Source organism: Alternaria infectoria (assembly GCF_024043175.1).
Source record: "Alternaria infectoria strain BMP 0036 chromosome Unknown scaffold_20, whole genome shotgun sequence".
Taxonomy (NCBI): domain Eukaryota; kingdom Fungi; phylum Ascomycota; class Dothideomycetes; order Pleosporales; family Pleosporaceae; genus Alternaria; species Alternaria infectoria.
This window is the reverse complement of record NW_026250709.1, coordinates 403,692-428,238: the sequence shown is the minus strand read 5'-3', so window position 1 is coordinate 428,238 and position 24,547 is coordinate 403,692. Positions and strand designations below refer to the sequence as shown.

General features: G+C 53.5%; 10 protein-coding genes across 10 annotated transcripts; 4 read left to right on the top strand and 6 right to left on the bottom strand.

Annotated features, from left to right (window-relative positions):
• Nucleotides 1–190: 190 nt before the first annotated feature.
• J4E92_009059 (uncharacterized protein) lies at nt 191–652 on the bottom strand (the record flags this gene model as incomplete). Its single annotated transcript, XM_051500408.1, has 1 exon — nt 191–652. The coding sequence occupies one exon, from the start codon at nt 650–652 to the stop codon at nt 191–193; it is 462 nt and encodes a 153-aa protein (XP_051349496.1).
• A 956-nt stretch (nt 653–1,608) lies between these two features.
• J4E92_009058 (uncharacterized protein) lies at nt 1,609–2,232 on the top strand (the record flags this gene model as incomplete). Its single annotated transcript, XM_051500407.1, has 1 exon — nt 1,609–2,232. One exon carries the CDS (start codon nt 1,609–1,611, stop codon nt 2,230–2,232), a length of 624 nt encoding a protein of 207 aa, XP_051349495.1.
• Nucleotides 2,233–2,790: 558 nt separating this feature from the next.
• On the bottom strand, nt 2,791–3,882 carry J4E92_009057 (uncharacterized protein; the record flags this gene model as incomplete). Its single annotated transcript, XM_051500406.1, has 3 exons — nt 2,791–2,859; nt 2,906–3,470; nt 3,536–3,882. 3 exons carry the CDS (start codon nt 3,880–3,882, stop codon nt 2,791–2,793), a joined length of 981 nt encoding a protein of 326 aa, XP_051349494.1.
• A 302-nt stretch (nt 3,883–4,184) lies between these two features.
• J4E92_009056 (uncharacterized protein) lies at nt 4,185–4,529 on the top strand (the record flags this gene model as incomplete). The annotated part of the gene is made up of 2 exons (XM_051500405.1): nt 4,185–4,365; nt 4,414–4,529. The coding sequence occupies 2 exons, from the start codon at nt 4,185–4,187 to the stop codon at nt 4,527–4,529; spliced, it is 297 nt and encodes a 98-aa protein (XP_051349493.1).
• A 228-nt stretch (nt 4,530–4,757) lies between these two features.
• On the bottom strand, nt 4,758–5,804 carry IPP1 (Inorganic pyrophosphatase; the record flags this gene model as incomplete). The annotated part of the gene is made up of 4 exons (XM_051500404.1): nt 4,758–4,899; nt 4,950–5,377; nt 5,432–5,551; nt 5,628–5,804. 4 exons carry the CDS (start codon nt 5,802–5,804, stop codon nt 4,758–4,760), a joined length of 867 nt encoding a protein of 288 aa, XP_051349492.1.
• Nucleotides 5,805–6,430: 626 nt separating this feature from the next.
• On the bottom strand, nt 6,431–8,472 carry J4E92_009054 (uncharacterized protein; the record flags this gene model as incomplete). Its single annotated transcript, XM_051500403.1, has 4 exons — nt 6,431–6,915; nt 7,549–7,842; nt 7,926–7,995; nt 8,053–8,472. The coding sequence occupies 4 exons, from the start codon at nt 8,470–8,472 to the stop codon at nt 6,431–6,433; spliced, it is 1,269 nt and encodes a 422-aa protein (XP_051349491.1).
• Nucleotides 8,473–10,368: 1,896 nt separating this feature from the next.
• On the top strand, nt 10,369–11,157 carry J4E92_009053 (uncharacterized protein; the record flags this gene model as incomplete). Its single annotated transcript, XM_051500402.1, has 6 exons — nt 10,369–10,388; nt 10,437–10,509; nt 10,574–10,680; nt 10,738–10,865; nt 10,918–10,938; nt 10,991–11,157. The coding sequence occupies 6 exons, from the start codon at nt 10,369–10,371 to the stop codon at nt 11,155–11,157; spliced, it is 516 nt and encodes a 171-aa protein (XP_051349490.1).
• Nucleotides 11,158–12,234: 1,077 nt separating this feature from the next.
• On the top strand, nt 12,235–14,674 carry J4E92_009052 (uncharacterized protein; the record flags this gene model as incomplete). Its single annotated transcript, XM_051500401.1, has 2 exons — nt 12,235–12,447; nt 12,821–14,674. The coding sequence occupies 2 exons, from the start codon at nt 12,235–12,237 to the stop codon at nt 14,672–14,674; spliced, it is 2,067 nt and encodes a 688-aa protein (XP_051349489.1).
• A 179-nt stretch (nt 14,675–14,853) lies between these two features.
• J4E92_009051 (uncharacterized protein) lies at nt 14,854–15,634 on the bottom strand (the record flags this gene model as incomplete). Its single annotated transcript, XM_051500400.1, has 2 exons — nt 14,854–15,347; nt 15,631–15,634. 2 exons carry the CDS (start codon nt 15,632–15,634, stop codon nt 14,854–14,856), a joined length of 498 nt encoding a protein of 165 aa, XP_051349488.1.
• A 2,145-nt stretch (nt 15,635–17,779) lies between these two features.
• On the bottom strand, nt 17,780–24,424 carry J4E92_009050 (uncharacterized protein; the record flags this gene model as incomplete). The annotated part of the gene is made up of 1 exon (XM_051500399.1): nt 17,780–24,424. One exon carries the CDS (start codon nt 24,422–24,424, stop codon nt 17,780–17,782), a length of 6,645 nt encoding a protein of 2,214 aa, XP_051349487.1.
• Nucleotides 24,425–24,547: the final 123 nt, after the last annotated feature.

Below are 24,547 nucleotides of genomic sequence, written 5' to 3'. Positions count from 1 at the left end.
CAGCCCCGATGAGATGAATGTTGATGGAGACAATGGCGCAGGCCAAAGCAGACACTCGATTCTAGAAGCGTTCGCGTAATGTAGGCTTCTATAGGAAGGCTTCCGTGTATGTGAAGAATAGCAAGTTATATCTCTCGCGGTGAAATGCCGTCTGAACCCCATCTGGTCCACATCTTGTCCACCTTGTCCATTACTTGGGCGCGTTCTGTAACCACTCTCGCAAGCGTGTCTTTCTGGCTTCGCTAATCTCGCCGCGGTTGAAGAGCAGCAGAGCAGCTCGGTATAGATCCATCTCCTGAATGATATCCTTCTCACTCTCAAACAACTGGTGTACCTCTGCATACTTCGTCTGTGTGGTGTTCGGGCTTAGGCTTGACACGGATTGGAAGAGGTGTTGGATATGGCGCTTTGTTTCTTCCTTCGCAGTAGGTGCGCTGTATCGAAGTTCGGGTATAACGAGCTGTGCGAGCGCAAGGTTTTCGTCTTCGCGCAGCAGGAGGGTGAATTCGTTGAGGTGTAACTGTGCGATGGAGGTGTCATTGCTTAGGATATCCCAGTAAACTTCGCATAGATTTTGGATCCTTGCACTACGATCGCGTGTGTCTGGGTGATGAAGTTCTTCGAAGAGCGCTGCGAGGATTTCTGATGACATGGAATGCTTGTGACGTTCGCGCGTGACGAGGCTTTGGGTATCTTTTCAACGGGCTCGTAAAGGTATGCTTCGGTGTGTGGTAAAAGCAGAATAGCTTTGATGTTGTTCGCGAACGTGTCTAGTGCGTCACTGTGGTCTAGTGGTCATCGGTGGGGCTAATGATTCAGAGCGCTTCCTGTCGAGGTTGTTTGTGAACCTTGGGACGTTCGGGGAGAGGGTGCTCATTAGGGGAAGTTGGCGAAGAGGCGACGGATAACTCAGTGTCAACTATGCTAAGTTACTGTGCGAATATTGCGATACAGGTGTCTAGCAGGGGAGGGTTACTAGTTGACGAGGCCCGGGGTGTCTTGGACGGGTGCTGCGGCCACCTTAGCAAAGTTCTTGCCAAGGCCACCACCCCCGCGGGCAGAGACCTCGGGAAGACAATGCGCCCTTGACTGAGACTGTGACGCCAAGCCACTCACGACTCCCACAATACATCACCACCACGTACGCAAAGGTACTCCCCAAATGAGAGGAATCGCAATTATTAGACTCTTGAGTTGCGACAAACGTCCACGGGTCCGTTATATGCCTGGGTGCGTTTACCGAGATATGCCTCGCTTTCGCAGTAGAAGGTATCAGAGCTGTATTTCAGGGGTCTACAAAGTGTGCGTGCCTTGAGATTTTCGCCATCTATCTTTTATTAGTAAGCACCTCCAAGCACCTCCTTAACATTGTTCTACACACGAAGAGCACAGGCAACTTCGATATGTTGGCGTGAATAAAGCTTACAGCGCATAGTTTTCTTGAGACAACAGTAACACCTAGAAGATTCAATACTCTACTGTCTCTACAACGAATAATGTCTTAGACACAAACTACATTCTTTATTGTCTTTACAGTTTTTAAGACGTATTTATAACTACAGACAGCCTCGCAAGAATGAACTAACCCCGCCATTCCAAAAAAACAACATGTCCAGCTCTTTTCCGCAAGATACCCAGGACAATCTCCTCGACTCTATCACGCACACCTTAAGCGATAGACATTTCCTCGACACGAAAACCGAGTGCTCAATATGCTACGAGAATGATGTTCTGCCGACAGTCCAGATTATCGTCTGCGGCCATACATTTCACAAGGCGTGTATCGCCAAATGGGTCAACCACCTTCAATCCGAGGGTAAGGCAGCTACATGTCCGCTAGATCGAAGCAGACTATTCAGCGAGGGCTTCTTAGAACATCTAGAACACGACTACGAACGTGACGACGAAGGCTTGGTTGACGACGAAGGCTTGGTTGACGACGAGGCCTGGACATCAAGCGATGATGAAGCTCTGCAACAAGAGCGCATTGAATATGAGGAGCAACAACTTCGGGAGGATGAAGAGTTAGCGCAAGAACACACGGAATACCAAGCACTACTTTATGAGGATAGAGAGGCATCAGAATTACAAATACTTCTAGTACAGCAAAGGATACGTGACCTGCAGCGTGCGCTTTGCTCTGCTGAGGATAGACGAGAAGAGAGGTCAATACTCCAGGATCTAGAGGCTGCAATGGCTGTGGAGGCAGAGCTACAAAATAATAGCGTATAGTACAATACAATATTCTGTATACTTAGTTTTAAAATCCGAAGTAATCCCAGACAGGATCAAGACGCCCTACTTCCCGGCTGCGCCGGGGGGCGTCATTAGATTTTGGTGGGGCTCAGCGGTTGCGCGGGCCTTAGGACCCGCGCTACCCAGCGTTGCCGCTCGCTTCGCGAGCAATCGCGTCGCACCTCGCGCTGCGCGCGATTGTTTTGCTCCCGTCTAAAGTCTTTTTGCTCCCGTCTGGAGTGTTGACGCGTCGCACCTCGCGCTGCGCGTGTTGCGCCCGTCTGAAGTTTTGATGTTCCTCGCCAAGGCTCGGGCGCCGGCTGCAGCGGCAAGCCGACGCGACGCGTCGCGTCGACCTGCCGCGGCAGCCCGCCCGAAACGCCGGCCTCCGTGATTACCGTAATGCTTACGGTAATCACGTCCTGCACCCAATCAGACGACTGCTTCTGGTCTGCCAATTACAGCGTCCGCTTTCGTCCGGTGCGAGTCGAGTACATACAGCCCTGCAAGCAGGGCAATTAACATTCACTTTGTATCGCTATCTTAGGTGTCGATTCACTCCGCCTCCGCGACCGACAGGTATGTAGTGTCCTTGGGCGTTGGGTTCGCGTCGGGGTATGCCACCTGTTGCGCTAGGTTGGACGATCAGGGTTCTTGAGGAAGAAGATACTGCGACACTCGAGGATGCGGCTGAGGATGCGGCGTCGAAGGGTAGGACGGCGAAGAGGATGCGAAAGGTAAGTTTCACTGGCCAGATGATGAACCAGGTGAGCGGTCCGTATAACCAGCGGCGGAAGACGAGCCAGATGATAGTCGTTATGAGGATGTAGAAGGTGGTCTCAAGATACCACGTGTCGCTTTTTGTGCTCTTCAGGAGTGTCGAGACCAAGTTCTTGCTGTTGGCTAGTAGGGTGTTCAGATCTGAGTACTGCTCCCCAAGATCTTGTAGTGCGGCGTTTGTCTGTTCGAGTGTTTCTTGTGCGAATCGTGAGCGTGATAGCTCGTCTTTCATCAACTGGGCTGTCCGGCGCAGAGCAGATGTGACGTCTGAAGAAGCCTGCGCGACGACTTCGCCTTCCGATAGCCCTTGTTGTTGCTTTCTCTGGCGATATGTGGAAGATGGGGTGGAGGAGCCTGATTGTAGGTTGGAGAAGAGGAGTTCGCGCTCTTTGAGCTTTGCGCGGTCGGCGTTGTGCTTGGCTGTGAGTTGCGCTTTCCGATATTGTGATCGCGATCTGCAGGAACGTAGGGTTAGCATGCCATAACAAAGAATACGGTAGGTGGGGAATGTATCACTCACAACTTCAGGTCCTCGGTTAATCTCGCAAGTAGTACAGCAAGTCTACTCCTTTCGCTGTCTTTGCTGCTATCCCGCCTTCTTCCTGTAATGCCTCCTTGTGACGTAACGTCCTCGACCTCTTGCCTCAGAAGTTCAAGTTCCTCCTCGATGCCCTTCAGAGTCTCGTGTATTTCGGCACTGAGTTCCAACCTCACGTCGCCCTCGTCGGAATTGTCGAGTGGTTGCGAACCTGGCTGGAAGTCTAGCTTGGCTAGTCGTTGGATAAGTTGGCCGACGCCTTTGTTGGCTTCGGAGAGGGCGCTTAGGCGGGTGGTGAGAGTGTGCGTGGTGGAGGGGAGAGGTGCCATGGTGGCTCGGAATGCGGAGAGAGTTTGGTCGATGTATGCAGATGGCCTATGACGGAGATGGCTACGGTGGGCCGTTTGGCGGGGTGGAAGAGCGCAACGTGTCTGGACGGCTAGCTGTAGCGTGGCCCGCAGAGAATCTTGAGCACGGACTTATCGCGAAGAGGTTGCGACGAGCGTGGGACGTCAATTGCAGCGCATTCCCGAATCACCGCCTATTGGTAAGTAGTCGCAGCTGTTCATCATGCGTATTCTCTAACAAGCCATAGTCTGCATCGCCGACTCCTCCGTGCTCCACCGCCGCAATGATCACCAGATTCCTGACCGACGTCCGCGTTACCTTCAATCCCTTCTCCCCGCGCTCCAAGCCCGCCCGCCTCTTCCTCTCCTTAATACCACCGAATGCACGTGCAGATGGCATGAAGATCGAATCCAAGATGCTGCCACGAGACAGCAAAGAGCCTGCCAATTTGGGCGTCAAGTTCAGTACGTACACTTTCGGCGCACCTTGAGCAAATGCTAACATCCACGTAGAGGATGGCAAGGAGATGAATCTCGACCTCAGCAACATGCGCATAACACAAGTCGTCGAAGAAGTGGATAGACATTCACGGTCACTGGCTCGTAAAGACGAGTTGGCAGGCAATTAAGGGCTTGATATCAAGACATGAATGTACATATGTATCAAGACACAGAGCATCGGTCGGCGTCACGGCAATATTCTGGGTTGGGCTGAGACGAGGCATTGATGATATTCCTCATGGGTCCATATACCGTCGTTGGTCGGCGTTAATCATGCACGTTTATCTATCATCTACAGTCATTCCCATGCTCCAATGATATCCAGACTTTTGTGCTCATCACGGCTCCCGTTATATCTAGTTGGACGGGGCACCGGAGATGTAGAACCACTTGTCGATGCTGCCATCGATGGGGGCAGGTGCCTTGTTCTCGCCCTGAGGAACGTTGAGCGAGCTGGCATCGGTGCGGTCGGGAGAGTGCGAGACGGTGGTGTTGGTGCTAGAGCTTCGTCAGTACACATCATTCGGGGTAGTTTGGCCACTGCTCACAGGCTGATCTCGTCCTTGGGGGTCTTGCCAGTGACAAGCTTCTCCCAGGCCTCGGCACACTCGCGGACAATGTCCATGGCGTACTTCTTGTTCTTGCACTCGCCGGAGAAGGCGAACTGGTTCTCGGGCTTGCCGTCTGGGATCTTGTAGATACGGAACCACTCGTTTGTGGCGCGGAGAAGGCCGGGCAGGTGGCGCTCGACGTCCTCGACGTCGTTGAGCTTGGGGGCCAACGGGTCGTTGACGTTGATGACCATGATCTTCCAGTCGGTCTCGCCCTCGTCGAGCAGAGCCATGACACCGAGGACCTTGACCTGGATGACCTCACCGGGCTTGGCGACAAGCTCGCCAATCTCGCAGACGTCCAATGGGTCGTTGTCACCCTTGGCCTTGGTCTCCTGGTGGACAACGTTGGGGTCCTCCCAAGTCTGCACAGCATCAGCATTGGTATATTGTCCGATATCGGGGTCGCGTCAGCGTACCTGAGGGAAGGCACCGTAGTTCCACAGGTAGCCCTTGTGGGGGAAGCAGTTGCGCACGAAGCGGAGCTTGCCCTTCTTGGTGTCCTGCTTGATGGGGTTGAGCTGCTCCTCCTTGGAGATCTGTAGCGACAGTCAGCGTCTTTCGTTTCGCGCAGCCGTACACAGGCCACGGCGCAGCCAATTGGGGCCGACGCACCTCCATCTTCGCGTTGGTCCAGCGGGGCACCTCAACAACCATGTTGAGGATGGTCTGCTGCTCGTTGGCGTAGAGCGGGATGTCGTGCCATGGCGAGACGAGCTGGCCGTCCTTCTCGATGTAGACGCGGTGCTCGAGGGTGTTGGCAGCGCCAACCTTGCGGGTGGTGTAAGACATGGTGGATGGGGTCTTCGTGGCAGCTGTGTGGATGGCTGTGGAAGAAGAAGCTGTGGAGTTGAGATGGCCTGCAAGTAGACGAGCCCTAGAGTTGATTTTGTCGTTGAGGGGTCTACTAGTGGGGCTCGCAGGCGGGGAGCTGTGTTGGGAAGGCGCCACTGTGACAAACGTCACCGCCGACTGTCTGCATGGGACAGCCGTCGCGGTAGGGAAGGGGAGCTTCGACCGGGTGATCAATCTCTGGGCGGGACAGAGCCGCAACAACGATTGATGGATGAGCATGCAGATGGCACCCGTTTAGTAAACTACCAGATGGAAGCGCAGCCGATTCTCCTCTCATGCGAAGCCCAGACCGAGGATCAGAAAACGTCCGCAAGGTACGGGAGCGGAGACCGGAAGCTCCAACTTTTTATGCACGGACACCGAGGCAGCTTGTCGCTATCGATTTCTGAGCTTCGTCAAATTGCCATGAATCAGATTGCAGTCACAGGTCTTTCCTCATCATTTGAGCTTCTTGGGATAACTGCAGGCTTCACGTCTCGCTATTCAGGACCTCTTCTAATCACGGAAAAAGAAAGTTGCCGCTAACGCACTATGTGGCTGCCAGCCAGCCACCCACCTCAACATCAGTACAACTTATTCGGCCGCCAAAACCCAGGAGCCACCGTGTCGTTTTCTGGTCTCGAATCCTGGACCAGCTCAATTCCATTTCCGGGGTGTGCTTCGATACCGCCGTATATGTCAGAATCACCATCAAGGCTATACGACAGGGGCTCTTCTAAAAGCCCTTCCCAGTTCTCGTCATCATGCTCCATCCCGTCATCGTATCCCATTTGATATCCTTGGTCCAGGTTATTCTGTTCGAGATGGTATGGACTTTGGAGAGGTTCTTCTTCGCGATCCCGTTGCATATGAGATCGCTGACGCTGTGCTTGTTGTTCGTAGATGCTCGGGCCAGCAAAATTGGGCATCACCGGTCCATAATGAGACTGATCCGCGAAGCGTACAGTGGGACCCTGCTGAGCTGCATGATAAGTGTCTCTCGTACTCTGCCGTAGGTTCGACTGTGGATACGATGGGTGCGTCTCCTCGGTGTGTCTCCTCCGCGACCCTATGGCCAGACGTCGTTCGTGGAAGGTATCGTTGCAATGCCGCAAAACCACCCCCAAGTCGGAAGATGTCGGTATTCTTCCTTCTCCAGCAGGACTGTATTCGCTATGCTGGTTCTCCTGTCCATACCCGGATGGAGCAGTCATCCCAGAGACTGGAGTCGAGTCTGATCGATTATTCTTCGAGGAGCTGGGTAGCTGAGTACGATGCGTGCCCATAGCATGTTTGGGCGCAGACGGTGGCATTGACGAAGGCGAATGAATATTGTCAGCCGCACGTGGGTTCGCAGATCGATCGACGAGGTTCGGTCGTCGCGGGGACGAAGTGTGTTGCGGGAAGGACTGTGATCTCGAAGCTCTGCCATGTGATGGTCCCAAGGACGAAACCCTGAAGCGCTCGGCAGGCGTGCTATCGGTTCTTTGCTTCGTCACTGGAGGGGGTCGGGCTGGTAGTTTGAAGCTATTACTCTCATTTGCATTTCTGGCTTCGGACTCACCATGAAATTCTACATCGCGCGAACTGGTACGTATGTGAGATATGTGAGGGCGTGCGGGCGCCGTGCTAGGCGCTCGAATTGACTCTGACCAGGAAACGTAGCTATTACTCTCATGGCGAGGGCCTCTACTTCCAAAACCTAAATATGAGGCTTGGCCTGTAGCCTCAACAGTAGGTATAGCAATGTCATCTACCGAGGATTGATCACGACGACGCCGCTTAGCTTTTGGTACAGGATGCTGCGGTAGGGTATTTGTGTCCTTGTCGGCTAATGCCGGTTGCGCTGAGGTAAAGAAAGCGGAGATCTCTCCCTCCTTCATCTGTTCATTGTCCTTCTTGCGTTTCTTTTTGGACGCGTCGGTTCGAGGGACAGGCTCTGGTTCGTCTTTGTGCTGCTGCAAGAACTTCATCTCCGAGAAGACCAGATCGGGCACTGCGACACGTCAGCTGGGTAATGCGGGGAAGACGTACAGGAAGACATCATTCAGGCTGTAGGAAGGGGAATGAATTACTCACACCCGCGGCCCTTGATTGCAGTAGATGTCCGTCCCTTGTTGAAGAGGCCTAGCTGCTCCCGTGGCTTCAACTAGTCCAATCGTCAACACCATACTGTATGTTCCAGGCGACTGCATAGACATCTTACGGTCAGCCGATCTCCAGATATGTTCGTGGCCTGGAAGGTCTGCATAACACCAGGTGCCTTCTCGCCCTTCTTGCGTCGAGGCTTGCGTCGCGACTTCTTTGATTTGTCCTTACGATCGTGATGGGCATGGGGACCTGGCGCATACTGTGGCTCATACCGCTCTGGACGCGTCTTTCTACGAGGTTTGCGCGCATATCGGCTGCTGCGAGAGCTGTCGCTGCATGTCGCCTGGAGCGCCTCGTCAGCACTATCCTCCGCTGGCTTATGCGGAGAGGATGCAAGTGGACGGGGATCGAGGAGGGAGCTGTCTGATCTGCGGCGGCGCTTCCGTTTAGCAGGCTCTGCGGTCTGATGAAGGTTATTGGGCTCGCGCGGTGCTTCCGGTTGCACTGTCTCGTCTAGCCACTTTCGTATGTCCATGCTGTCCTGCATCCTAGACGAGCCGTGCCGTTAACGGAGTCTGGTTCGCCTCGCAAGTCTGGTGGGTCTGAGATGCTCGAGGGGCCAGACGGTGCTAGGATACGGCGTGGATGAGCAGATCGTCGTGATAGTCGCTCAGTTGCTTGTGTGACGGTAATCTGGGAGATGTTCAAGGTGACAAGGTCTCATCTGGATGTTGCAGCTACCTGATAGGCTACGTCAGATAGCTAGACAGAGTGATGGCAGGTGCAATGGGTGCTGCCATTGTGAGGCTGCCGGCATCGCCGAAGTCACTGCATTGCTGGAGGAAGGCACGATGCATTGATGACGCCAGTGCATCGTCAACCCTTCAACCTTCACGGTGTGGAAATGAGGCCATGTCTGTCGTGTCTGTTCCTCTCCTTACTTCGATTCGGGCTGCAAGATGCTCATATCATTGGATGGATGGTATTGCCATAGAATCGGTCCCCGAGAGCGAGACGTCTTGGCACCGTGCATCGTGCTGCCGCATGCGCTGTGCCGCTATCGCAGGGAAATGGCTGCGATGGCTTCTCGTCGCCGACTTGCTTGGAGATACGCAGAACGAACACAGATGGATCGGTTCAGTCCGCGCTGCCTCGGTATATCTCGGTAAACACTGCCGATTTGCCCGCTTTCTGTATCCGATGGTGACGACTGTGTAGTATGTGATTTGATGGGACGTTCTGGCCTGTCTCAGCGCAATGGACTTCGGTCGTATAAGTGCGAGCAGTCGTCTCATTAAGCACGCTCAGCTTGCTACATCTTGACGTCGCGCGCACGAGCCAGTTCGGGATGCAGAGCCCTGGAGGGCCTGGAAGTTAGTTAGACCCGATCCCCACACCGTCAGACTAAGGATGGCGACTTTGATAAGCTTCTTTGAACCACCATCTTCTGTCCAATACCTGTCCGCCATTGACCTTTTCGTCACAGCCCGATAGTCTTGCTGTAGCCATGGGCGCAGATCGCTGCTGTCTCGAGCACGCAATCTGTCTATCCGCAGGCTTGTCCATGCACGTATTTCGCAGTGGCCCAATGACGCCGCCGCACTCCTGCCGGCACTCTGAGCAGGACGATGGATCGATGCACCTATCAAAAAAATCGTTTTCTCTGGCTCGTCAAGGGCCCTGCAATTGGGCCTCCCCGGTCTCAGGCTAACGTGGGCTGCATATACCCAGCATGAACAGACAGACACGGGACAGGCTAGGGAGCCAGCCAGCCGACATGTATGGCAGAACCAGTATCTGCACCCTGTCCATCGTCAGGTGCGGGCTCCTAGACAAGGCATTGGGACCGGCTAGCTGCGAGGGGCCAGTTCCGTTTGCCTGCCTGCAGCCCAGGTCCGAACTACCAGACCCCTTGGCTTGACTGGCTCGACTGGCTGGAGAGACACATTGCACCCCGTCGCTCGTGGCCATCCACGTCGCTTTATAAACCGGGCCCTCAGCCCTCCAGTCCGTGCGCGCAACCTATTACTTGCTTGCAGCCTAGCGCTCTTTCACCTGGTGGAGGGGTACTCATATCGTCGCTTGCCCCGCCAACCTAGACGCTTCACTATCTCTGCTCCTCACCCTGTGCCATCACTTTCTTGCGACAGCCTGCAGCCGACTCTCCCTCCTCTAACTCTTCAGAGCAATCGCTTGCGCCATCATCACCAATACAGCCTGGTGCTACAAGATCAAATGTTCGTTCCGTCACGTTGCTACATACTGCCTGCCCGGGAAGCCGCGATGGATTCCTCGCCTTCCTGCACTTTTCCTTCACTCTACAACTCCTGTCACTACCTGTCTTGAGCTTCTTTGTATCGCGCGCCTTGTTTCGAGTTGCGAGAGCTAGTATTGAGACCGTTCAGTGTTCGACCCAGACATCACTCTCACCATGTCTAAGCTCTTCATTGGGTAAGTACGCAGCCTTCCCATACCGCGACCGCGACTGACCCTGAACAGAGGCCTCGCATGGCACACCGACGACCAAGCTCTCCGTCAAAAGTTCGAGGAGTTCGGTCAAGTCGAAGAAGCCGTAAGTGACACGCTACTCGACGAATGTCGTCGCCAAGGTCGAGTCAATGCTCACATCGTCACAGGTCGTGGTTAAGGACCGCGATACTGGCCGCAGCCGAGGCTTTGGCTTTGTTCGCTATGCCCAGGACACCGAGGCCGATGCCGCTATGCAGGCCATGAACAACGAGGAGTACGTCTCTTCTGCCTTCACGTACCATCCAACAGTGGGCATCGCTGACTCTCCCAGATTCGACGGACGTAGGATTCGCGTCGACAAGGCCTCCGACCGCGCTGGCGGTGGTGCTCCTCGCGGCGGCGGCTACGGAGGCGGTGGCGGCGGATACCGTGGAGGTTACGGCGGTGGTCAAGGAGGAGGTAAGCTTCACTCAGCCTACCCATTACGGTTCTATACTAACTATATCCCCAGGCTACGGTGGCGGCGACCGTGGTAAGCACATGTCACCGTTCTATTCACAGTGAGAAACTAACTTGGTAAAAAGGCTACGGCGGCGGCGGCCAGGGCGGCGGCTCTTGGGGACCTTCTCAAGGCGGCGGCGGCGGCGGCGGATACCAGTCTCGCGGCGGCTACGGTGGCGGTCAGGGCGGCGGTCAGGGCGGTTACGGTGGTGGTCAAGAGGGTGGCCAAGGTGGTGGCCAGCAATGGTAAACACCTGGCCGGACCCACGCCCTACAGTCCTGTGCTCTCAGAATGACCAAAGGTACGAACTTTCTAGTTGAGGGCAAGAACGCTCCTGGGATTGGAGCTGGCTTTACACGATGGAGATCTTTTGGACGTTAGCCGACACTGCTCCTCCTCGAATGAGCATCATCATTCACACGGACGTTTCATATCATGTTTAATGGCAGTAGAGGTGGTTGGTACTGAGAGATGAGATACCCATTGAATCAGGAGGTGCTGCTACTCTGTACTTGTCGCGGTATAAGGGTTCCCGTTCTTTGTGCACTTTCCCTACGGGCTCTTCGTAGCCATGGTGGCTTGCTACCTACCCAAAAGCTGTGTCATTCCAATGTAACCTTGAACTCTAGCAAGAGACATGTCAGCAAAAAGCAGATTACACCGCATTCCAAAAGCAAGCATGCTCACTCACATTCGCCTCGCAAACGGGTACAACAGCCAGACCGATGCCTTCTTCCTGAGGATCAATGAGATCACATTACCGCTGTTGCGATGAGGCTCTGCGGTCTCTAACGGGTCCCTCCACAAGACGCAGGTTCGTGGCGATGCCAATTCTCCTCACCACCCAGCACATGGATAATCTTAACGGCAACTAACCCATTACTTAATCGCACGCACTAGTCTCGCTTTCTGCACTTGGAAAATTCAGCAGCCAAGGCAGCGCATTGTGACCACATCTGCATATTGCATACATAGCCGCCGGCCAGTCCTGCTGCAGCTGCAGCACCAACGCAGAGTAGAAAGGCAGGTTTCTGCAAGCGATAGCTGGGCTGTCTGCGGGGAGTCAGGCGCACTCCGTGCTGCGTTTTGTATAGTCCTCGCGCACACACTTCCGCATCCTCGAGTGCTTTGCTGCTGCCTGAGGTGATCTTCACTTTTGGCGTCAGGCGCCAGGATGCGACGTCGAATGTCTTGGGCTGAGGATGCACGCTGACAGACGACCCCTCCACACCCGTCTTCTACTATTCAACGACTCGCGGATATCCAATACTTCATCGCATTTATTTTGCTTGTTCTTCAGCCGGCTGGAACGACTTCGAGTACATCATGAAGAGTTGGAACGGGCTGGAGGATGCGACGGCGCCGGTCAAGCCTGGACGGACCCCGACGCGGTGGCGTGCACTGCTTTCTGCGACCTTCGTCACACTCGTGTGCCTCGCGGCAGTGGATACCATCTTCCCTGAATTGAAGAACTGGGATCTGTCCTCATTTCTAGACGTTGAGCCTGCGTTGCATGATGCTGCCTTTGAGTGGTCCGAGGTATGTTGAGAGAGTGTTCCCTGAGCGTCGCACCGCACACGTGGTTCTGCAGCCACCCTGGCCCGCATCTTATCAGATCGAATGATAGCCTCGATCCAAGTCGCACAGCAGATGGTTACTCTACTTCCGGGAGATGTCTTGAGCGCATGCCGGAGCACCACAGGCGATCTTCGTCATCAAAAGGCTCAATGAAAAATCCGATCGTGATTGGTGGCCTGACCAGATCCCATTCCGGCTCACCAGCATGTCGCTCTAGCCAAAGTCCCAGCACCGTATCAACATAAGCGAGCCGCAGCTCTCTACAAATTAGTCTAAAGAGGGTGCCTCAGCATCATAATGTCGACTGGTGGATGCACGACTGACCAAAATCCAGATCACCCCGAGTGAGCAATTAGAATTTCACAAGTGCCATGGCGAATTTGAATGCGCAAAACTAAGCCTACCACTGGATTACTTCAACGGGACCTACCCTGATCGTACTGTGAGCATCGCTATCGTCAAGCTACCCGCCAAAGTATCCGTGGATGATCCCCGGTATGGTGGTCCGGTCTTGTTCAACCCTGGCGGGCCCGGAGGATCAGGTACATCAGTTGCGCTCTTCTTAGCAGGAGGGCTACAACAGATCATAGACTCTAACGTTGAGACTTCCACCCCATCGCCTGACGCAAGATACTTCGACATCATCGGCTTCGACCCTCGTGGAATTGGTTGGACAGAGCCAGTCGCTCGATGCATGCCAAATCAGCCTTCTGCGTTCTCTTGGAGTTTGAGGGAAGAGACCGAGGGCCTTGTTGGAAGCTCGGATGCAGCCCTTGGTAGACTTTGGTCAATGCAACACGCCTTTGGCGCATCCTGTAAGCTTGCCGAAGAAACAAAAGAGGGACCAGATATTAAGCAGTACATGTCCACTGCGTTCGTTGCCAGAGATATGTTGGAGATCACTGAAAGGCATGCCGAATATGTGGCGAAGGAAGTCATTCAAAAGGCTGTACAAAAGGCCGGCAAGCGTCTTGGATGCCACCGCTCCACATATGTTCCCGGAGAAAGCAAGCTGCAGTACTTGGGCTTTTCTTACGGGACGTTCCTCGGATCTACATTCGCGTCCATGTTCCCGGACCGTGTTGGACGTATCATCCTCGATGGAGTCGTGAGTTCGTACGACTACACACACTCGATGGGTAACGGAAGTCTTGTAGACGTCGAAAAGGCCATGACTTCTTTCTATACGTTCTGCTACAATGTGGGTCCCAATAGATGTCCTCTAGCCACCGCCAACTCAAGTGTTCTCGACATAGAGGAGCGCACACAAAACATTATCGCATCGCTATACCACAATCCGCTTCCCGTCGTCTCGGCAGAAGGCCCAGAACTCCTCACTTGGTCCACCATCAAGTTAATTCTCTTCAGCGCTACGTATCAGCCGCGCCTCACGTTTGAGTTCGTAGCCGCCAGCCTATTCGCCATTGAACAAGGTGTTGGTAGAGAAATCAACGACATCGCCGAAACCTTGCGCTACAACCACGTATTCTCCTGTCCTGTCGATGGCAGCGAACCACTCGAACAGCCAAGTTCCCCTGTTTCCACGACAGCCATCCTATGCAGCGACGGAATTGATCAAACCCATCTGACTAAAGAAGAATTCGCCGCATACTGGGATATCATGGACGAAGTTTCGCCAAACTTTGGTTCCTACTGGTCCATGCTACTGATGCAATGTGCATCGTGGAAGATCAAAGCCAGCTACAAGTTCGACGGCCCCTGGGGTGCAAATACATCGCATCCTATCCTCTTCATCAGCAATACGGCGGACCCGGTTACACCTCTTCGCAGCGGACGCTATATGCATAGTCTATTCCCCGGCAGCAGCCTTATGATTGGCGATCACGCGGGACATTGCTCCATGTCGGCACCGGACCCGTGTATATTGAGTCGCGTGAACACGTACTTTCAGACGGGTGAGCTGCCGTCGCCAGGGACAGTGTGTGTGCCGCCGCCCAGCGAGTACAGTCTCAACTCGACGGATCCCGATAGTCCTTTCTATGACCCTACTTTGGGCAGTGCGAATGTGGCTGCTATGCAGGATGATGAGGAGAGTTGGATTCGGCTGCGCGATGCTGGTGAGTCGTTACAGAGGCAGGCTGTTGCGAGTGGTATGTTTGATATGAACCTTCCGGGTGGTTCAAGGGCAAAGCGCGTTATGCAAAGTATCTTGAAGGGTCGCTATTAGGCTGAGAGTAGGTGTGGTTGTATAAGGATACCATTCTTTTCTATCTCAAAGTCCCAAGTGACTCATGTGGATATTGCTCATCCTTAACCCAGAACACGGCAACCGAGCTTCGGCGTCACGCACATTAGTCTGTATCTAAAACGAAATCATCAAAGAAAAGGTTACCCTACTCTTCATGATTAACCCCCATTCCGATATTCCTTTTCCAGATACTCCACCCAGAGGTCTTGATTTCCCACTTGTTTCCGGAATTCCTTCGTATACCAGTCATCAGCAACGGTCACTTGATACGGTGCCTCTGAGATAATCAGTGTTTCCAGTGCAGGAAATATCCGCAATGTACGCATGTTCTGTTCGATAGGCTCGCGGAGTCCCATGGCTGGATCTTCAGATTGAAAGGCATCCCAATCAATATCGATGTGCCTAATCAACCTTAGCTGTAACGGCGTACACCGCTTCCGGAGTTTTGAGAGGTCGGATAGGTCGAACTCGCGATGTATGAAGCGTGCAACAGGGTAGATGTGTATTGCGAAGTAGGCATGTGCGGTTTCGGCGAAGATTTGTCGTGATGCACGGGATAACTCGAGGCGGTCCCAGTAGAAATGGGAGTCATGTTTCCAACTCCTTGCGCTGAGCTCAAGAGCTAGATCGAATATCTTGTTGCGGATCTCAGCTGGCAGGCGCAAGAGAGGGGAATGACGTTGATTGCGCTGGGCACTGTTGGCGGTCAGCATTTCACACTCAGCTGCGCACTACTTTTAGTGAGGTATGAAACTAACATTGCGAGACAATCTGCGCTGGGTACGAGAGTGGGTGGTCCTTTGCATTTGTTCATTTCGAAAGACGTGCAGGCTGGCAGGGTGTGAGTTGGGAGGTAGGAGTTTCAGATCAGTCGAATTGGAGTGAGGTTGTTGAGGAAATTAAGAGCGTAGGTTGAAGAGGTGGTTGAGATTCACACATGATATACGGCAATGTGAGTCACGCCGCTAGTGCATGGAATACCAGTCAGGCATGATAAGTCAAACCATAGATTACTTTCTTTCGTCATATTATTCGTTCTCCCGTGTCCACGTTATCAGCACTACCTTTGAGTCAGCCGTAGCAGGATCGAATTTGGTTCGCCTATCCTCCGCGACCAGACTTCACGAACCCACACGCAGAAATCGACGCATTGGCATCACTTGTCAGCATCCATCCCAAAGCACCAGATACACTCTTTATCTTGCTGGGTCTCGATGGCTATGCGTCCGGGACCCATTGCGGAGTGCTCAAGTCCTCATGCATGGTGTACGTGAACTTTAACCGCGGATTCTCCATCCAACCCCTAAGCCGGATTTCGCACAAAAGTCGAGGTCTCCTCTCTTCAGGTGCCCCGTGAATATGTAACCGCGTCAGCCCGCTATGCGCAAATGGACAGTATTTACCTGGTTTTAGGCCCACTGCGTGATACCAGCTAAAAGCAAGGGCCCCCAGCATACGGAATTGAGACGGTGTGATCGGCAGTACGAGGCCTGACTTACGCGGCGGGAGTTTTACCACTGATAACGTAGCGTAGTGATATGGTAGCAGTCTCAGTTCGAAGTACGCGGCGGCAGTCTCAGCGAAGACCTCGCGCGAGGATTGAACAAAGAACATACGATCCCAAAAGTAGAGTTCTTCGTGATGCCACCGCCATATTTCCGTAGGGACGAGTTCGAGCGTGTAGGCGTATATCTTGTTACGAACCTCAGCTGGTAAGCGCAGGAGAGGTGACTGGGTTCGATTGCGTTGAGCACTGTTGACTGTTAGCGCCTCTCTTCGTAGAGAGTGAGGTAATGCGTGAGCAATGTCCTGTTCGATGAAATTATCCTTACATTGCGAGGCACTCTGCGTTAGGCACGAGAGTAGGCGGGCCTTTGACATTAGGTGTAACAATGGGTGGTGCAACACCGTTGTTAAGATAGGCGTGATGATAACGGGCCAAAGTTGGGTCGAAGGGTTGAAGATTGAGGAACGACATTCTGACTGCGGAAAATGTCGAAGGTTCAAGGTGACGGAAGGGTGAGAGGAAAAGCTCTGGATGTGAAGGCGCTAGTACTTAATCGGCTAGTAGCATCTTATAAAGTACTACACGCACCGCTAAAGCTTGCACCTCCACAGTCCGCTCTTCTGTTTTCACTATAAACTGTCCAGGGGCTACCGTGGGTAATATACGAGGGTCTACCGCTTTAGAAATGATGAGTGTTTGTAAGTGTTCGAGCTAGCCTCGGGAGGCAAATATGACTGAAGACTGCTTCACCCCTTGTGACCTACATTGAGATGAAACCATACAAAGTAGACCTCGGAATGACCCGGTGTCCAGGTAGGCTCCAGGGTGTCCAGTTTCTTTTTCTTTCTGGATGAGGTGCTGTAGAGAAGGCTCGCTAGCTGGTGACCAGCACCTACCAGATGATAACAACTTCAAGCTGACAGCGTACTTACAGCCATGCAACACAGCGCTCACCTTCCCTAAAGCTCCCTCATACTCGTGACCACCTTCTTCGCACCACGCTTCTTCCCCGCCATTCGAGCCCTTACCCTCCGCTTAACATACTGCTCCCAAGCCGCTTTACCGGCAAGACCCAACAAGAATGCCGCACCCATAACGATCAGCGTCCCGCCTACCACGTCAAAATCGGTAAGATCGTCCACGAAGGTCTTGTATATGAAGTACACTAAAAGGACAAATAATGAGATGATCACAATGACGCCAAAGTTGGTCGACATTTGCACAGAAGTGAGAGGTGGTGATGGGAGTCTACTCGGTTGTATTGTATCTTGGTTGAGACAAAGTGGATTCGTTGACGATGCGTGGCGGGTACGGTGAACTTTATCATATCATAAGAGTCGCGTTGTGTGGTTGTTCATGCAAGGCACATGTCGAAGTCACAGGTATGACAGCAAATATCATCCTAAACACATGAGCATGACGAACAAGCGTGTGAACAAAAACGTCGATTTAACAAGAGACTACTATACAGCCAATCCAACTTCAAAACGCCCAGTCACGCCGCAGCCCAATTTTGCGTGACAAACATGCACTCCAGATACGATTCCCATGTAATCCAACCATGCAAGTCAAAGCATCTACTCGTCATCCTCCTCCTCCTCACTATCCTCATCCATACCCTCCGCAGCCTCAACCTGGAAGCTAGGCGCCTGATCCACACCCAGATAGCTATCACTAACCAGATAGCACGTCAACTCATGGCTACCCGGCTTCTCGAGCGTGAACTCAAGCACAGTCTCCAACTTCCTCAGGATAGGCACCTTCTTGATCGCAAGCAGCGTATGTTCCTTCTGATCTCCCACAACCAGCCACCAGCTCTCCGTCTTGTCGGCCGGGTAGAACGGCGCGTGGACTTCCATCTTGGGCTCCTCGTCTTCCTCGATGTTGCGCGTGATGCGCACCTTGAGTTGGGCGGGCGAGTTGGAAGCAATGGATTCAGGATCGACGAGTTCGTGCTCGATTTCGATGTTGGGATAGAAGTTGTTTGTGAAGTTTGCAATGTCGGCGAGTTGGCGTTGGTCGACGTCGAGTGCGGAGATGAGCTTCTTGTAGTCTGGGTTCTCGTCTTCGTCCATGGCGTTGATGAAGTCGTCGACGTCGTTGATGCCGAATTTTTGGGCGGCCTTGATGGTGTCGGCGTCGAAGTGGGGGATCTGCTTGAGAGGAGAGTCCTTCTGCCACATTGCTTGCACGACCATCTGGGAGAGTTCCATGGCGGACATGGCGTTGAGATGAGCCTCGGATGAGAGAACGTCGACACTTGCGCTGAGGATGTTGAGGACCTTTCGCAGGACAACTTCCTGGTCCTTGGCCAGGTCGACGGGGAGCTGCATGCGTGAGAAGTGAGCCTGCAGAAGAACGAAAGCCTTGAAATGCGGCGTCTCGAAGTTTGGCTCCTGCATCTTGAAGGGAACGCGGTCGTAGATGCGCTGGAGGATGTGGTCCTCGTGCCTTCGTATTTGAATGTCTTCGAATTCGGTGGCAGCTGTGATGATCTCCAGTACACCCTTGAGACTTGTCCTGCCGTTGAGCGACATCATCAAGGTCTGCATGGTGATGAACGAGATGTTGTAGTACGCCGCGATCATGCACGGGTTCAGAGGTGTGATCGCATCCTCGTCTTCATCGTGCTCGATGAGGTTGGCATCGGTCAGCTCCTTCAGGGTCGACTCAACCATGTCGGACAAGTGCGCGCTAAGTCCCTCGTGCGACGTCTCGTGGAGGTTGTAGTAGCTGGGGTTGGCGAGTAAACGGCGGTAGAAGTATGTATATGTTGACCAATCGACGGCTTCTTGTGTTGACTCAATCGTCTTCGCGCTGATCTCGGCAACAAAGGCGTCGTGAAGGTAGTCGGGAAGGTAGCTCTCAATCGGAAGGGCCTCGTTGAGGAACTTCTTGTAGTACTCTCGCTTCACCGCAGGCAGCATAAGCACACCCTTCGCTGACTTGTCCAGTCCTACTCTGCCGGCCTTGCCGAACATCTGCAGAATATCACTGATGGGGTAGTCGACGTATCGATGTTCGCGGCCCTCGTAGAATTGAGTGCCTTGAACAATGACGAGATGAGCACCGCTGTCAATTTCCCAGCAAGAGTCGCGCGATACGATGAGCACCTGGATCGCGCCAACCTTGAAGAGATGCTGAACAGCCTTCTTGTCGAAAGAGTTGAGGGCCTCGTGGAAGTATCCGATACCATGAGACAGCGACGAAGCCAGCGCTTGCTCGTTGATCTTCTCAAGGATAGGTTGAATCTCAGATACTTCAACGTTGAGGAAGCGATCCTCGTCTTCGTCAGCTATGCAAGCGTTGAGGAGGTCAGCAGCGGAGTTTCTGGCTTGCTTCCTGTTCGGGACGAAAACCATGGCCGGCTTGTCTGGAGACATTTGTGTGATGGCAGAGTAGGTCGGCCTTGCCATAGCCATCATCAAGGATGGGAAATGGGGGATCGTGAACGACTGAATCTTCAACTCAAGCGGTACTGCTCGGATAGCCGGGCTGAAGTTGTAAATGGTGTGTTTGGTTGCACCGATCCATTCGCCAATATCTCGTGCGTTTGACAACGACACGCTCAATCCAACGATGCGCAGCTTCGACTCTAATTGCGTTGCCATTGCTTGCATACGGGAGACAACAATCTCGTAAACGTGACCGTTGGTGCCACCAAGCATGTGCAGCTCATCAGCGATTAAGAGAGAGACGGACTGAACATTCTTCCGGCGCTGCCATTGACGGGAGAGTGAGTCCCACTGCGAAGGAGTGGCAAGAATGAGATCACCCCTCTCAAGCAATCGCAGGTCTGCCGTAGTCTCACCAGTGAGCTTGACAACGTCCTTTCCTCCACTGAGACCGGTCAACCGCTCATTCCAGTTCTTGTACTGGTTGTCGACGAGCTCTTGGAATGGTGCTAGGTAGACAATGCGGCCTTCTTTGTTGGTAGCCCAGTGTCGCAAAATGGCAAACTCAGCGCAGATGGTCTTGCCAATGCCTGCTGATGCGCCAATGAGAGCATTGTCATCTGTGGTATACAAGGTGTTGAAAGTCTGTGTCTGAACCTTGTTAAAGCGACCGATGTTCTCGTACAAGCCCATGTATTCCTTCCTCTTTAGGGCAGAAACAGGCAGAGGTTGCAGATCCAGAACAGGAGTGTGGGCAGGGAATTTCGCTGGCAGAATAAGTTTCTGGAAAGAGACAGCGAGCTTGGTCTCAGATGCCATCCATCGGTCGGAGAGAACGGTGATGAAGTAGTTCGGTGGCATGGGCTCGTCGATGGGCACAGTCATCTCCAGCAGATGTTCGTTGGCGTCGCCATCGGAGTAGTCCCTTCGGAGGATGAATGTGTCGTGGAACAACACCTGCTCGCCGTCACAGTCCTCGACCAAGATCCAGAACGCCTCCGAGGCTCCGTGCAGCTCTGTGTCCCACACGAAGTCAGGTCGTATTGTCAGCTCCAGACGGAGTAGTGACCTTGTAACTGGCCTGGGTGTCGCCTCGATCTGGAGGCGCGGAAACTTCTCTACAAGGCCACAGACAAGCTTGCCAGCCTTGGGCATACCCAACAGCTCACCCATGCTTGGCGGGTCGAGGCCGAAGTAGCTCGACCAGCCAACGTCAATTCGCTCAGCCTTTTGCACAATGTCGCGGGGGCACGTGGGGAATTGGCGCAGAGGGGTCATAGTTGGCCACATACGCTTCTCAGCCATCTTGCACATGTCAAGAGCCAGCTTAGCGACTTGCGACCAACCCTTCTTGAGACAGATCTCGAAGATGGCGCGGAGGATACGTCCAGCGGATTGTGTGACGTAGACCAAGTCAGCCATCAGCGCCAATCCTTCCAGCTTAAGGCGGGAGATATAAGCTTGGAGCAGGACGTTGATCTTGGCTTGGGCTTCCTCGAAGCTCTCCTTGACTGGGATCGGGACCTTTCCTAGTAACTTCGCAAGCTCAAGCTTCTCATCTTGACGGACCGGGATGTACTTGAACTCTTCACTGAGTGCAAAGACACGGAAAAGCTCGATAGCACTGATACCGGGCTGGATGTGCATGTTGTATGTCGCCATGGAGTTGTGGGTGATGTAGTAGTGGGAGGCAATTCTTCCAAGCTCTGTGGGGTTGAGCATACCGGTCTTCCTATCGTACTTGATCAGACTGCATTTCTCCAGTACATGTGCAGCGGCGTGAACAAGGTCCACACGTCTTTGCTCCAGCACAGTATCATTCTCGTACTCTGGTCCGACTCGGTAGAGAGCGGGTGAACGAAGCATTCGGACGAAGAGGTACGTGTAACCGAGCCAGTCAACCGCTTCGTCTCTGTTGCGCACGTTACCCAGAACAATCTCAGCGTTGAGGTTATCTGCAAGCTTGCTGATGAGCTGCGACTCGATAGGCAACTGTTGGTTGAGCAAGGATAGGTAGTACTGAATCTCAGACTGTGTGGTGATGATGATACCCTCTCCGTAAGTATCGTATTGAGGTCGACCGGCACGACCCAACATCTGCAGGACATCCTGAGGGCTAAGTTCGACCCAGCTACCCTTTTCAGGGGAGTAGATCTGCGTTCCCTTGATAATGACGGTATGCGCGGGCAAGTTGACACCCCAAGCCAACGTTGCTGTGCACACAAGTACTTGAATAGAGCCATCGGCGAACAGATCCTCCACGGAAGTACGATCAGCTCGCGACATACCAGCGTGATGGATACCGAAACCATAAGGCATGACGTCCTTTAGGTCCGCATTTTGAACTGACTCAGATTCTTCTCTCAAGATCTCTCGACTGGCAGCATCTGACCGAAGAATCTTGCCTATTGACTCTTCCTCAAGTGCCTTGTCACGAATGTACTTCGCAGTCTTGGCGGTTTCCTTTCGGGAGTGCACGAAGATAAGCATCTGATTGCGGTGTTCGCCAACCTGTTCCAAAACCTTGGTATAGCAAACGTCGTTCATCGTCTTGAGTTGCTTAATGGCCTTCTTGTCTGTAACACCAATGAACTCCTGCTTCAACGGACACGGTCGGAAAGTAGCGTCAAAGTGGAAGAGACCCTTGTCTGGGTCAATGCGGAGGAAGCTCGCAACGTCGCGGTAGTTGGGAAGAGTGGCACTCAATCCGACAATGCGCACGTGATCACCAGTCTGCTCGCTGCGTCGTAGAGTTCTACTGACGATACTCTCGATGACCGGACCACGATCGTCGTGAAGAAGATGAATCTCATCAATACAGATGAGGCGAACGAGGTTGATGTAGCTGGTATCAGTAGCCTTGCGGGTGATGACATCGTACTTCTCAGGGGTGGTGACGATGATCTGAGTTTCCGCGATTTGCTGCTTGGTGAGTTGGCGATCACCGGTAAGTTCAGAGACCTTGATGCCGTATGGCTCCAGACGCTTGCCGAAGTTACCGACTTGCTCAGCCACAAGAGCCTTGAGCGGGGCAATGTAGATGATCTTGAAGTTGTCCAGCGCAATCTCTCCAGTCGTGGGGTTTCGGTGCTTGCCAATCTCGCGAAGCATTGTCAACATGGCTACATTGGTCTTTCCAGAACCAGTGGGTGCGCAAATCAACATGTTGCCGTCGTCGTTGAACGCTGTCGGGAAACACTTCGTTTGGATACGGTTGAGCGATTTCGAGTTACCGAAACCTGGACGCGCCCAATCTGGTAGCTCGGAGGTTGGCATGAGTGCTGGCTCGTTGGGGTCGCGCTTCGCTTTCGGCGCAGGGACGTGGATCTCCTCGTAGCCCTTGAATTGGCGGCGCGTGGATCCTTGAGGCAGCTTGACGCTTGCGTTTGTCATGAGATGGTTGCCCTGATCGAACACGATGTTGTCCAGATTTACCATTCGGCTCGATGGTTGTAGACCGCCCACGATACCCTCCGGTTTCGCGTCGGCCATTTCCACGTCGTTCGGCGCATCTGGAAGGCTGATATCCTTAAGGTTGAACTTCATCTTATTAGTGCCAGCGTCAGCGCCATCTTCAGCCTTGATGCCAGTCTCTCTTGCGCGCAGCTCTTGCAGAATCCGTTGCTGACCGGCAGCCCTCATCTCCCGCTCGACAGCTGTTCGCTCATCGTTGTCTTCAGCAGCCCTTCGCCACCTCGTAACCCAGACGACCCTATCGCGGTTGAGTACGAGTTTCGCGACCAGCTCGTGGTGTTCGTAGTCGAAGAGATCCATCAAGTCGTTCTCAATCTCACGGAGCTCCTTCTCTTCGCCATCTTCCGAGACTCCTGCGAGATGCTTGAGCGCTTCCTGTGTCTTCTCCTGCTGGATATGCGCATCCTCGTATATTTGCCCAATCTGCCGTTGCAGCCAGTAGGCGTCGATCTCGTGTGCGGGTATGAGTTGGTCTGCGCCGTTTGTGCGGTCTGCGGTGGCCGTGTCGCCCTGTATTATCGTCTCTTCGGTATCCGCGAAACCTCCACCCTTCTGGTCTTCGTCCTCGCCAATCTGCTCTATAGGCGCCTCTGCTTCGTCTTCTTCGTCCGAGGAATCGGCATCTCGCACTTCGAACGTCTGAGGCCCGTCTTCATCTTCCTCTTCATCGTCGAATACGACGGCTACACCTTGGTTGTCGCCCGTGTCAGCGCCATCGCCGTCTGCCATCTCTTCGTCACCTTCCTCGTCGTCTTGCGCGTCATAGTCGGTGATCTTCTTGGACAGGTTCATCAGCTCGTTGAATTCCTTTCCGCCCATGGAAGTACCGAGAAGGTCGTCAACTTCCTTCTTCTTGTCGAAGTCCTTCATGGTGTCATCCTTGAGGTATTCGAGGACCGCATCGGCCGCACTTCGCGTAGTCGCAGGATCGACATCGCCGAGAGATCTGCTCACGAGGGTTGTGATGAGGTCGAAAGTCTGGCGCGTCGCAGGAGTCCGCGGCTTGTATGTGAGGCCTTCGATATTGAAGTCGGCTGTCGCGGTGGCTCCAAAAGCGCTGGTGCCATCGTCCCGTTTCCGCTTGCGCTGCTCTCTCTCAAGAACATCGCCACCCTCATTCAGGTTTCCGCGCTCAACGCCAGGTCCCTTGAGCTTCTTTGTCGCCTGCGCATTTGCGCTGTCACGCGCTGTGCGTCCGCCCATGTCTCTGATGTTGATGCGACCTGCCAGCGACTCGGGGTCGCCAGTGTGCTCATCCTTCCCGCGGTGTGTGAAACGTCTGTCGGCCTGCAAGACCAAATTTGACATGGCCGCATACTTGTACTGCCCGAGGTTCTTCTGGTCGTTCGACATGGTCGCGGTGGGTATCGTGGGTTTGCGCGGCTTGCGCTTTTGGGATCGCCTTCTCTAGTCGGCGGCGCGCAAATTAAGGACTGTGTGCGGCGAAGTATCGTGTCGCCGTGTCCTCTAAAATGA